General features: G+C 38.6%; 1 protein-coding gene and 1 long non-coding RNA gene across 6 annotated transcripts in view; one reads left to right on the forward strand and one right to left on the reverse strand.

Moving 5' to 3' along the window:
* The window catches only part of TRIO (trio Rho guanine nucleotide exchange factor), a 534,181-nt gene that overhangs the window by 17,388 nt on the left and 503,263 nt on the right, over positions 1–13,530 (reverse strand). For 4 of the 5 annotated variants that reach the window (XM_069101424.1, XM_069101423.1, XM_069101425.1 and 1 more), the window contains 7 exons: positions 12,848–12,937; positions 11,633–11,725; positions 10,332–10,382; positions 9,967–10,044; positions 8,844–9,035; positions 7,159–7,336; positions 4,578–5,368 (listed from right to left, as the gene is read on the reverse strand). In XM_069101424.1, the coding sequence (XP_068957525.1) occupies positions 4,578–5,368; positions 7,159–7,336; positions 8,844–9,035; positions 9,967–10,044; positions 10,332–10,382; positions 11,633–11,725; positions 12,848–12,937 (1,473 nt within the window). The remainder of the gene's footprint in view (positions 1–4,577; positions 5,369–7,158; positions 7,337–8,843; positions 9,036–9,966; positions 10,045–10,331; positions 10,383–11,632; positions 11,726–12,847; positions 12,938–13,530) is intronic. The other variant, XM_069101427.1, reaches the window with a different exon arrangement.
* LOC138171850 (uncharacterized) overlaps positions 8,924–13,530 on the forward strand; it is a 75,208-nt gene continuing 70,601 nt past the window's right edge. The window contains exons 1-2 of the long non-coding RNA XR_011170979.1: positions 8,924–9,056; positions 12,126–12,239. This is a non-coding gene — a long non-coding RNA (uncharacterized lncRNA). The remainder of the gene's footprint in view (positions 9,057–12,125; positions 12,240–13,530) is intronic.

The raw sequence follows: 13,530 nt of genomic DNA on the forward strand, positions 1-13,530 counted from the left end.
ACATTTCTAGTCAGAGGGACAACAGTCCTGGGTTTGGAATCAAGACAGACCTTGATTCAATTCTGCTTGTAGTATTTCCTAGCTGTGTGACCATGGGGAAGTAACTTAACCTTTCTCAGACTCAGTTTCCTCATCTATAAAATAATGCACATGATATTATTCACCTTTCAGATTGCTGTGAGAGCAAATGGAATGATGGATGTGAAGTGCTTGGTAGACTTTAAAGCAGTATATAAATGTTAGCTTTTATTATTAGTAGAGGTACAGAAGGGAGGAAGAAGCAGAAACTAGTGGCTCTTAAAATACACCTTGACAGATGCTTCTTTCACCTTCCATCACTGCCATGTAATTATGTATTGTATGTCAACCCCCTTCAATAACTACTGAATGATGTCGTAATTCCTTATTCACAGAAGTGAACTTTCTCTGTTTCTGATATCCTCCCAGTGATGGTCTAGGTAGAAGATTTTGTGGTTTCAGGAACCAGGACTATTGTCTGTTAAGACACTGGATTTTTAAAGATCATCTTTAAAACAGTTCATTTGAATCTGTTGGAAATTTACTAGCAACATTCAAAAAATGCATAAGTTAGTATCATTTCTCCTTCTGAATTCAAACACAGCATTAAAGAAATTTTGGTTTTACATTACCAGACTTGAGCTTGAGATAAGTTTACTCTCTCATTGATCCATTAAGTTCCTCTACTCTGAAACTATTTTAAATCCCTCCTATTCTAATGTGTTTTAAAAGCTAATGCATGACTTCCTCTAAAGACACTGGGGTCTTGTCATCTATCCTACCACTATGTTCTTAGTACTTAAGACCTTTCCACCTACCCTTCAGCTGAACTTTTCTATTAAAAAAAAAAGTTAATGCATGAAGAATTGAATGAGGGATTGATATCCCTCCCTCGAAGCTTCAACTGGTTAACACAGCATAACTCACGTGGGGTATTGTGAAAGTTTTCTAAGTGTATCTAATAAGTGCTGAGGCCCTAAAAATAGCCATTAGCGTATTGACAACAAATAGATTCTAATTTTATTGAAAATTATGTAGCCTTGGTATTTGACTTATAAAATCCATTTACTTTTAACTAATTTTGGTCTCCGTTAAAGAGAATTGGTAAATGATAAAATATCAGAATTGGAAAAGATTTTAAAGATCTAGTTAATCCTATCCCCTTTTTGAGACAAGGAACTGAATTCAAGACAGGTTCAGTGACTTGCTAACAATTACCCAGAGTTAAAGGTAGAACCTGGATTAGAACCTAGGTTTCCTGACTCCCAGCTCAAAGTTATTCCATTACTTGCTATTTAATTGTGTTCAACCACTGTAATTAAGTTAGGTATTATTGGAGATTTCCTCTAAAACATGTCTTTAGAAAAATGTTCTAGGCAAAAATAAAACAAGTCCAATTTAATTGTAGTAAAAATATATTAAGATATTGTACTCACATAATTTTTGTTAAATGCTTTTTAAAAATGGAATCATAGAATAGTTTTATAAATGTAAAACTAAACTAGATTTGCTCTTTCAAAAAAAGTTCACATTTTATTAATATCTTCTGTTTTTATTTCACAGTTCTCAAACCTAATTTTCAAGCAAGTGTATAACAGTGGTGCAATGAAGGGGTAAAATATTTGGAAGAGGATTGGAGTTAGAAGATGGGTTTAAATTCCAGCTCTTGTAGTTGCTGCCTTGTGTGAAATGTGGAAAGTAGTCTCACCAGTCTGCGCCTTCATTTCCTAATCTGTAAAAAGAGGGCACTGAATTAGATGCTCTCTCAGGTTCTTAAAACCCTGAATTTCAAGGCACAATCTCCTCTTGTTTGACCATTATTATTAAAAAATCAGCTACTGTAGGTGATGTAGTTATGGGTTTGTGTACACACAAATACATGCATATACACAACACACAACATATACATGTGTATATTCACATATACATCTATATATACACATACCTATAAACAAAATTGTATAAATTGATATGTTATATATGTATGTGTATGTATGCCAATGTGTGAAAAAATTAATATATGTACATGTGTGTACACATATATACCATGTGTATATTATATGGTATGTATGTATGTAAAAGCTAATGTACTACATAGGCCCATATTTACTTTTTAGATTAACTCTTGCTTTATTCCTGGTTTGGGGCATATTTCTCCTAGCCTATTGCTTAAATATTGGGCAGTGATCACCCAAACTCCCAGGCTATCCACTGAAAGTTAAGTGGAAGCGACTCAGGATCTAGGTGGAGAAAGTTATTTTTAACCTTTATGGTTAAACATTTAAAAGCTGAGGCACTTACAAAACTAGAAGGAAAAATGAACTGTTTTAGGTTTTCCAGGTCTGGTTAGAGGAATCCTGGGTACTCTCCCCAAACTCTCACTGCTTCTAGGCTGCAGGGTAGGTAGGCAGTCTTACCTCCCTTAATCACTGTTTGGTGACTGCCACTTCTCTTGGCATAACCAAATGAGAAAATGCAGAAAATAGGAGCAGGGAAACCTTAAAAAGAGGGCGCTTCTTCCCCCTGCCCCTACTCCACTGACCTATGTAAAGCTCGTGTGGTTTCTGTATTAATAGGGCACATTTGACATGTAGTTCATTTTACTTTAGAATGTAAATTCCTAAAAAGAAAGTGCAGTATTGTAGGTATGAGTCTGAACAAGCTTGGTAAGAACCTAATTATCACCAAGAAGAAAACGATGTGCTGTTTGGCTGGAAGCTGTCCCTTTCATCCTCTTAAAATTTACACTTGTAGTACTGTGGAAAATTCTTCTCTTAACACTTTTATTTTGAGATAATGAGAAAGTGTCAAGGTTAGAGTGAGGCTAACTGCTGGTCCCTATCCTCTTTCATAAGGATGGAGTTTAAGAATAGGACCAAGCATTCCAGTTTATACACAAGTCTATATAAACCTTGCAAAGTTGGACAATTCATCTCACTTTAAAAAAAAGTCAATACAATATGATAACTACCTACCCATTTAACATGCAATTCAAAATAAATTATTGCAAGTGAAGCATCTTGAAGGTTTTTTTAAGTCTATAAAAGCTAAATAATTATTGCTATTCTCAAAATTTTTTTAAAAATTAGATTCTATTAACAGAGACTGACTATATTGCAATATAAGCACCAAGGACAAAGTTCTTAAATCTTTTGACCAGTTCAATTGAATTAAACGATATTTTTAAAAGGAAAAATAGATGAGACCAAGTTAATCTAAGTGAACCCTGAACAGAAGACCAGAAGGAAAAGAGAAAACATGCAAAGCAAGGTTGATTTTTGACCCCAGGTAGAAATCTTTTTTTTTTTTTAAAGGAAACATATATAAGAGATTTTAAAAGAAGTCAGAACATCTAATGATTAAAATAGTTCTTTCAAGTGCATGCTTTTAGAAAAGTGTTATAGGCTAAGTGACAGTCACTGAAACTGGGAAGGAGCTGGGCAGGATAGTAAGGAAACCCACAAAATGAAGAAAATCCCCCCCACCACATCAACCAACCAACCGACTTGCAAACAAAACACTGAAGTGAGGGGTCAACAAGGACTTCAAGGCACCAGAACACTCCTCTCACAAAGGAAGGGGTGCCCCCCCTGGGCAACTGGGTGGGCAGGTAAGTGGGCACTAAAATTGTCATAGGCCCCCAGGTGGTAGTTGCTGTTTCCCTGGGATGTGGAGGGTGTGGGATGTCACCCAGAGTCTCTTGATAATCCTGCTTTGCCCCCTCCCTCTACAAAAATATGCAGATGCTTGAATCTCCAGATGCCCTCAAACATTTTCTCTCTCTTCTGGAGTGAAACTTTGGGTGGAGAAACTATTTCCACTTGACAGATTATGTTTTTGGCAGCAATTCCACTCCATTCCCCTCTGCCCCCCCCATTTTGTCTCAGTTTACTTTGCTCTGAGTTGTTAGTTGGAAGTTTTCTTGAGTTTGTTTTTTAAAAATTCTCTCAGCAGATGAGTCAAAAAAAATGCTGCAAAGTCAATTAGGGCTGAAGGGAGCAAAACCAAGCAGAGTAGCAAGTGTAAAGTACAGGTGTCATTTAAATGGAGGAACAAATGTAAATAATTCCCCTCCCCCTCCAAAAAAAAGTGTGAGGGAGGGAGGCAGGGGTGGGGGGGGATAACACACTCCCCTCCCCCCTCCCCCAATCTGCTAGCTGGAAATGTAAGATTTAATGCTGGCACATTCAGGATGTTAATGATCTGCCTTCTCTAATTAGGAAGACGAAAATAGAACAAGGAGAGCAGTTAGTAGAAATCAGAGCTAGTGATTTATGTTTTCAGCAGAGGCAAAGGAATCACAAGTATGGTTAGAAGGCTTTGGTATTCCTGTGTCTGTATACATATGGTTCAGGTCGGCTTTATGTATACACACACACTCACACATACAGAGAAGCTACACATGTGCCTACTTTGCCAAGGTGCAGGAAGGACCGCGACAGTTGATTATTTCAGAGCAGGGCAGCACTGGAGAGCCAGAAGTTAGTACGAAGGAGAGTGACGGTAACACGGGAAGGTTTTAGAAGAGCTCTCGGGACAGAGGTGCTCTGCGCTCTTACCCCATTACTCTGGGTGGAGTGCACTGACTGCTCGCTGGTCGAGGAGCACGTGCTCATGCGGTCTGTGTCCTTGCTGTGTGACGAATGGCGATGGACCTGCCTCTGGAGGGAGTCACTGTCCCCGGGAAAAGTGAAGGAGCCGGGGCGGCTGGCAGGAGATGCTGGGATGGAGCTCCAAAAGGAGCCCCCCTTCTGAAGGGGGCTGCTGGGCGGAAATAACTCCTTGCCAAAAGGAGAAGGGAGAGTCGTGGAGAGGGGAGAGTTCAGCGGGGAGATGGCTCCAGGTCTTGGCTTCCCCAGCGTCAAGGACCCTATGCTGCTCCTAGAACGGTTGTCCTCTACGCTCCCTCGAGTTTCCTTGTGGGGTCCATCCTGGCTTGAGCCGGAAACATTCCCATGTGTCTTCCGGGGACTCTCCATGACTTTCATCTTGGGAATTTTCTCTGCTTCTCTCTCAGGACCCTCTGGCTCTCCACTGGGAGGATGCCTGTTTGGCTGGCTGAGGCCTGTTTCTAAGGAGGTGTTGCTGTGAGATGGCAGGGAAGGATTGGGAATGGACATACCTGACATCTTGTCTGCCTCTGCCTGGGCTGAGGCTGCAGAGGAGACCAGGACTGGGGAGTGGTGTCTGACAGGCTGCGGGATCCGGGATGGCCTGCTGCGGCTAGAGCTGGGGATTCCACTGCAGCTGCCGGGGCCACTGCTGTGGTTGCTGCTGCTGGGACCAGGGCTGCTGCTGCCACCGCTGCCACCACTGTGGTTCCTCTGATACTCAATTGGTGAAGTCAAGGCTGGTGGAAACAGGAGAGAAAGACAAGAAGGGTCAGCAAGGGACCAAGGAAAGCGCAACCTTTGAGACAAAGAAAAAGGAGGTGTCATGAGTCAGTTATAGGCTAATTATTTCAACTTCTTATCACAAAGATATATGAATATTTGGAGAAGTCAGTGCTTGTGGAACAATGGATAGGACACTGGGCCTGGAGTCAAGAAAACTTGAGTTAAAATCTGGCCTCAGATGCTTACTAGCAATCCTAGACAATCCTGTTAGCCTCAGTTTCCTCACCTTTAAAATGAGCTGGAAAGGGAAATGGCAAACCACTCCAGTAGCTTTGCCAAGAAAACCTGACATAGGGTCACAAAGAATTGGACACGACTGAAAAACAAGTGAACAACAACAAACGTCTCTGACAACCGGAAGGCTGTAACTTGCTTTTTTAGGAAATATCAGAGACTGAATTTGAACCCAGGTTTTCTTGACTCCCAAGTGTAGCATTCTACCCTCTACTCCATAAGAATACCAATCTTAAAGTCCAGGAGAGTTGCTGCTTTAGAAAGGTGATGACAAAGGACATTACATGGGCAGGACAGTGACTGACAAGTGACAGACTGGATCCGTAGCTTGATGCTGCTTTTAAAATATTCTACTAGTTTTCTTTCTGCTAGCAAGAAGCCTTATTGTCCTGGCCTACTGAATATCACCAGAGCTCCTATCCAGCCTCAGTTGTATATAATGCTATGATCTCTTAAATGTCACTCACTACGTATTTCTATATAGTGTTGCCAATTGGAGAGAACAGGCAGGTCAAAAGCACATTTATAGACCTTGTTTTCATTTCCATCCAGAGGAGCCAAAATGCATTCTGAACACATTTCCTTGATCCCCTGAAATGTGGCCATTATAAAGAATTTTTAAAATTATAACTGCAAAACAACTTTAGAAAAGAATGATCTGAGATCTGTAGTTGGGACAAATCTTATTACAAGTACCAACATTACTATTTAGTCAAAGATGCTAAATGACCTTTATGTTTTGCTGAGTGATTATCCCATTTTCATACGAGATGCAAAGTGTGGAGGTGGTGCTATTATGACAGTGAACACTTAAAACAGCACTGTTGGTTTTGGGTGTATTCACAGAACACAGGCACAAAATGTTCTGCCAATCAATCATCTTCCAAGCTGTGGGCTTAAGACAAAACATTTTAGAAAAGCCGTCTGTCTATGTTCTTCAAAGATGACCCAGGAAAAAGGGCGACTGTAGAGAAGTTAGTTGTAACTCTAGGTCACAGAAGTCCTTAGCCAAAGGGAGGGTCACACTAGTGTTCCATAGGACCCATTTTCTTTCTAGTGTTTTGTAATTCTTCCATGATAACTCATTCCATAAGAATGACAATACCACTCTTGTTTCTTAACAGAGGGTGGAGGAGTGGGCTGGAAACAGTTTAGTGATTGGAATGCAAAACTCTCCCGGCTCCATTTCCAAATCTGTAAATGTTCTCCACCCCCACCATGGATTTTGGCCAGTTTCCTTTAAATGTTCATGCACCTAGCAACACAGGGAATCTTCCCTATATTACAGTACTATCACAAAGTTTGTAGAGATACCAACCAGTATTTTTTATTAGAAATGGAAACCCAACAGACAGTTTCACTTTACTTAAGGTTATCTGGCCAACTGAAAGCTAGGATAGAAAATTTCACACTCTGAAGAGACACCAGAAAGAAGGAAATGAGGTGTGTTGGTAGTGGGAGGGGAAGGTATAGCTACCCCTAAACTAGCGAGTGTAATTAATTGATTTACCATTTAAAAAGTTGCGCTGGTTTTCCAAAATTTGGTTAATTTCATGGATCCATGTTTGCCGGACCCCTGGACTGGAGGAATGTAAAACAAAGGTCTCCACAACATCCCCTGTTCTTGATGTCAGTGCAAATTTACAAGGATCATTGTCCACATTTTCTTCCAAGCAAAGACAACTCACCTACAAGCAGGAAAACCAATTGTTACAAATTAATTCTAGTACAAAAAAGGGCTGTTTCTCATTTTTCAAGAGTATTTTAAACAAAAGTCAACTATGAAGTACCCCTTTTCTTATTGAGTCACAATCTAATACTTCTAGACCTGAATTTCTCAAGGTATTTCATCTGTGGAGGGAATTCCTTTCACTAACACAGCTCAGCAGCTCTTTTTCAACTTGAAAAAGACTCAATGAGAGTGGGCAATAAGAGGTTAGAAGTCACTTGTCCAGGGTCATGAAGTTAATATGGGTCCAATGTGGGACTTGAGCCCAGGTCTTTCTGACTCCAAGGCTGGCTTTCTGTTCACTATGCCATAACGGTCCTCTGAAACCAAGATATGGTCTAAATATGACTTAATTCGTGGCTCAGGCAAATACAATAGAAATGTTATTGTAGGGTACAGAAGTATAGCATCCAGAATGATGGAGATGATGGTTCCACTATACTCTGCTTTGATCAGATCATGTCTAGGCTACCATGTTCAATCCTACTTACCATATTTTAGATTCTGACAAACTGGGATATTTCTACAGGAGGGAGAAGATACTTACGGGACTTGAAAGCATGCCAAAAGATGATTGGTTGAAGTAATTAGGGATTTTTAGCTTGAATTAGATGGGGATAACATTAATGCTTTCTTTCAAAATATGTTTGAAGAATTGTTATGTAGAAGGATCAGACTTATTCTTACAGATGCTATGAGGTCAAGACTCTACTGGGCAAAATGCGGATCAATAGGTGGGATATACTGAGTAGGGTGGTTTTGGCCCAATCTAAGAACCTCTTAATAATTCTAGTTTTATGAAAACAGAATATGTTGGTCTCATAAAGAGAATAATGAATTCCTGAAGTTTTCAAATGTAAGAGGTAGGTCCTAGTTAATTATCATTCCCATTTTAGTTTGCCTCAGTTTCTTCATCTGTAAAATGGGAATGATAATTAAATAGGACCTACCTTCTACACTTACTTGTTGTGAGGATCAAATGAGATAATAATTGTAAAATGTTAGTGTAATGCCTGGCACATAGTAAGTGCTATATAAATGTTAGTTATTATAATAATAATATTATCTAGGCATACACAATCCTTATTGTCACATGCACATGTTTTTTACATGACACTTAAAAGGTGGGGACACAGGTATGATTTAAAATGAGGTATTCTCATGATGGAAAAAGGACTGGAAATGTCAAACTAATGATTGTGTTTATAAGTCATCTATTCGGACAATAAACTGAGTTGAGAGAAGTGGGAAAAGAGAATTCTAAATTTACGGAAATATAATCATGTGTATTACACAGGCAAAGGAAGTATTTTAAATATGTTATCAAAGTTCAAGGGTCAGGGTTTAAATATCACCAAAAAGAAAAAAAAATAGGTTGTATTGTACAAAGTAGGTTTAACAGTATTCATGGATACAAATGCATGTACGTCTCCCCCCTCCCTGATACACATGTGAGCACACATTACCTTGATGCTATTTTTAAACAAGAATCCTGGCATGGAGAAACCTTTTTTTTTGTCAAGTGGCTCACTGAATATGACGATTTGCTCAAAGAGAAAAACACGTCTCTCTTTGCAGCGAGGCAGAAGACCTGCATCCTGGTCTGTGACCAAGAATGTGTCCTGTAGAAGCAGCTTACCCTGGGCTACGATTTTACCCTGAAACAAGAAATTACCAAGGTAAGATTTCTCAAAGTTTTGCCTAGACTTTTTCAGACCAAAACAATGTTCCTTCTCTATTGGTGACAAACATTAATCTACAGATGTTTTCCAAAAAAGTGTAATTTTCATATTAGAATGGTTTCTGCTCCAAAAAGAACTGTCCTTAAAATCCATGTGAACCTTGGCATATATATATATATACCTTTATCCACAACAGAAATTCATATTATGATACTGAAAAAATCCTAATATGCAGAATTCTTGAGAAATGGAAATAAATACTTATTCTCCTTTAGTAAAACATCAGTTCACAGAAGAGGGAACTTCTCTACCTCCTTACTTGGAGGAACAGAATTAAAAAACAAAAAACAACCAACAAAACAGCAGTTCAAGTTCTCTTAGAGTTCCAGGGCAGAGAATGAGTTAATTGGTTAAACTGCCTCGAAGAGAAAATTATAGGACTTAAGATGAATCAACAGCTCAGCCCTAAAGAACAATTACTGTTAACCACAAAAGGCGCTGGTTAGAATATGGGTTGGATAATTAGAAATATAAATGCTTGAAGACAACCGCCTATGGTACACATGATACTGGGCATTAAATACCAAGGATTAAAAATACAGCCTTGCAACAGCTGAGGGCCCCAGATTCACATTTGCCCAATTTGAAGAGGGATGGTCCCCACAGCAGGCTGTGAGCTCTATGGGAGAGGCTATCTTTTGACTTTCTTTGTATTCATAAATGCTTACAGACCCATGGACAACATCAAATGAATAGAAAAGTCCAAAGGAAAGAAAAGTGTTAAGACAAAGGTCCAGGAACAGAAGCCAGGAATAAAAGAACAGTTTGGGGAATATAGCACTAATCCAGGACAAGAGCAAAGCCCCAGGAATCAGAGATAGAGTTCTTAGAGAAATATCGGCATTACATCAAATCCTTGTAGGCGACCAACATTCATCATGTCGTTGCACCGCTTTGGTACTATACACATGACTTCTACAGCTCTCTGTTGGGAGGCGGAGAAAAGCAAAGGTTGATTTCTTTTTCTGAGAAAGTGTCATACAACAATTAATAATTAAGTGTACATTAAATAAACAATTAAAATATGGCCCAAGAGTCATTGCCCCATTCATCCTTCCCCCTCTACACCTCCACCCAAATGTGCAAGAGACAAGTAGAAACATGAGAACAATTAAATTAGCGACTGAAAAACTGTTGGACAGTCCATGAACTAATCTGTGTGCTTAAGGTAAGTAAATCTAGGAGAAAAACCCAGGAGGAAAAAAGGCATACCTCTAATTCTGTTGTGTCCAGACTAGCTTTTTTGGAGTATTTGAGAAAATCCTGTAAGGCAAAGGGAAAGTTATTTGGATTTAGATCCATGACATCTCTCTACAAGCAGATACCACCACCATAGCTAACGTTTACATAGTGCCTACACTTCGTTCCTGTACTGTTCTAAGCCTTTTACAGATATCTAATCTGATCTTCACAACAACCTGGGAGGCAGGTGCTATTATTATCATCTCCATTTTAAAATTGAGGAAACTGAGGCAAACAGAGTTTAAGTGATTTGCCCAAGGTCACACATCTAGTAAGCATCTGGGGCCTAATTTGAACTCAGGTCTTCCTGACTCCAGGCCCAGTGTTCTATGCATAGCATCACTTAGATGCCTAAAATGGAATTTGTTCTTTCTGCACTTGAAAAGCATTAAAAGGAGAGACAACAAGAGAAAACTGTACTTATTTTAACCTAAAATGATTATGTGTTCCTCATTTTCTCCTATCATAGCTAAGTTCCAATGCCACATCATACGGATGTGGGAAGAAAATCCATATTTACAATCCTCTTTCATTATGTGAATCTATAATATTACTCTTACACTTTTCAAAGTGTACCAACAAAAAGGAAATGACTGCAGTTAGAAGCTGTCAAAGACTCTAAAAGCTCGTGGCAAGAAGATGAACAAATATACATTTAAGGTAGGCAGAATAACACCATCATTTATTTGCACTGGAAAGCTCTTGTACGAGTAGTTTGCATCTTGTCTCCCTCCTCAGAATCCGAGCTCTTTGAGGGAAGCAACTACAGTTTTGTCTTTCCTGGTATTCCAAGTGCTTGATATGCAGAGTAAATGCTTAATAAATGCTTTTTGGCTACTGATAGTTTACAAAGAAAACAAAAACATATGGTCTCATTTGGGATTTCCTTCTTTCCTCCCTTCTTCCTTCCAAGGGCTCAGTGGGTAGAATGCTGATTTGGGATCCTGGGAAATCTGGTTCAAATCCTGTCTCACTTAACTGTATGACCCTGGGCAAATCACTTAACTTCTTTCCACCCTAGTAGTTTCAACTATAAAAAGGGGATAAAAATAGCACTTACATCACAGGGTTGTTATGAGAATCAAATGAGATAACATCTGTAAAGTGCTTTGTAAATGTTAAATTGCTATATAAATGCTATTTGTTACTCATTCAATTTCGAAGAAAACAAAAATCCCCCAAATATTTCTTCTAGTGTTGGCCACTATCTTCCCAAGGGAGTTCTTTAAACCCTACTGATTTCCTTAGAAGGACACCTCCTGTGATCTCACCTTTAGTAACAGTTGGTATTTCATAATTCTTTGCACTGGTTTTATTAGCAAATCTGTGAGTTGCAGTCTATGGCCCAGTCGTTGCTTTAAATCCTGTGATTGAAAAAACAAAAAAGGCTTTAATTTAAACGATTTCCCTGCCCCCCTCACTTAATAGTATTTTATTTTTCCCCAATACATGTAAAAATAATTTTCAACATTCATTTTTATAAGATTTTGAGTTCCAAATTTTTCTCCTTCCTTCCCCTCTCCAAGACAGCAAGCAATCTGATACAGGTTATATACATGTATAATCATGTTAAACATATTTCCAAGTTAGTAATATTGTGAAAGAAGACTCAGTACTAAAGAGAAAAACCAAGATAAAGAAAAAACAAGAAAAAAACAACAAAGAAAGTGAAAATCATATGCTTTGATCTGCATTCAGACTCCATAGTTCTTTCTCTGGATGTAGATAGCATTCTCTATCACAAGTCTTTTGCAATTGTCTTAGATCCTGGTATTGCTGAGAAGAGCCAAGTCTATCAAAGTTTGTCACTGGACAATGTTGCTATCACTGTGTACAATGTTCTCCTGATTCTGCTCACCTCACTCAGCATCAGTTCATGTAAGTCTTAAATATGGTTTTTAAAGGCTTATCATACCTCAGTAATCATTACAGTCAGAAAGATCTGCTTCAAAATAGGCAACAAATCTAATCTTCATGGATATAAAGGTCCACTCTCTGTTCACACATAAATTTCTTTTTGTACCACTTTAAATTCAACTACTACAATGTTAACTTTTCAGAATCCCCAAAGTTTCATACTTTGCACTTTCTGAAGCTGTTGTTCCAGATGATTCACTTGGGCTTACTTAGCTGATTTTTTTGGTAACAGATTTCTCTTTTTGCTGGAACTAAGTCAGTTTTATTTGAACTGCAGAAAGGGGCTAAAAGTCAGAAAGGATGCTCTTTTGAGTTCATAGTAAGAGAGAAAGCCTTCAGCTAAAGACTGGCTGTGGCTCCAGTTTTAACTATGTACTCAGAAATCAAGCATCATGGTTTATATTTACATTTGGTTCTCCCATTATGGGAATGTCGGGTGCAATATTCATATCACTTGGTCTGAAACCTAAGTCTTCTGAGGTTTAATTAGACATCCTGTGAGGAAAAACACTAAAATTTTGGAATACAAAATGTGTCCAAAGGCCCATTGTCTGTTTTGTGTGACTTACCTCAAAAAATGTATCAATGTATTCTGAGACAATGTGCTCAGACTTTGGTTTATTTTGGCAATAAATTATGTACATGTGCAACCGTCTCTCCTGTGAATTAAATTTAAGAAAAGCAAACAAATCAGCTTAAAAGGGCAGAACTTTTACGTGCAATATTAACATTTTAAAAAGGAATGCTTTTAAAAACAAAGTTTTGTATTGATAAAGCTCTAGAGATATTTCAGATGTACAAATAATCTGGTACAGTGTGGGGCACATAGTAGGCACTTAATAAATGTTTATTGGTTGACTGATTATGCTATATTTTGTGACAGCCCCTTCTTTCACATTTGGTTCAAGTGCTGTTTTTCATTTTCTTCCTGAATTACCAGAGTACTGATTTATATGTAAAGTCACTGAGGCCTTGAAAGAGTAGATAAATTATCTGATACTACAGTATAAGTTACTAGTAGGACTGGGGGGCAGAAAAGAGCCTCTCCTTTTCTTGGGATGATTGGGGGGAAAAAATTATTCCCTTAGCTTCCTGAGAGAGTGCTCCCAACTTCTGAACTTTGGAAAAATGTGTTTCAGAATCCTTAAGAACTAGAGTGTGGAGAAGATAAGTCAGGGAACAAGCAAATAAGCCCCAAGGCAGGAACAAAAACATTTTCCCCTTGTTAAATCATATAACTAGATGACATGTG

Source organism: Petaurus breviceps, unplaced genomic scaffold (genome assembly GCF_028583685.1).
Source record: "Petaurus breviceps papuanus isolate PSGF00001 unplaced genomic scaffold, PetGlider_PUasm1.0 47, whole genome shotgun sequence".
Lineage (NCBI taxonomy): Eukaryota > Metazoa > Chordata > Mammalia > Diprotodontia > Petauridae > Petaurus > Petaurus breviceps.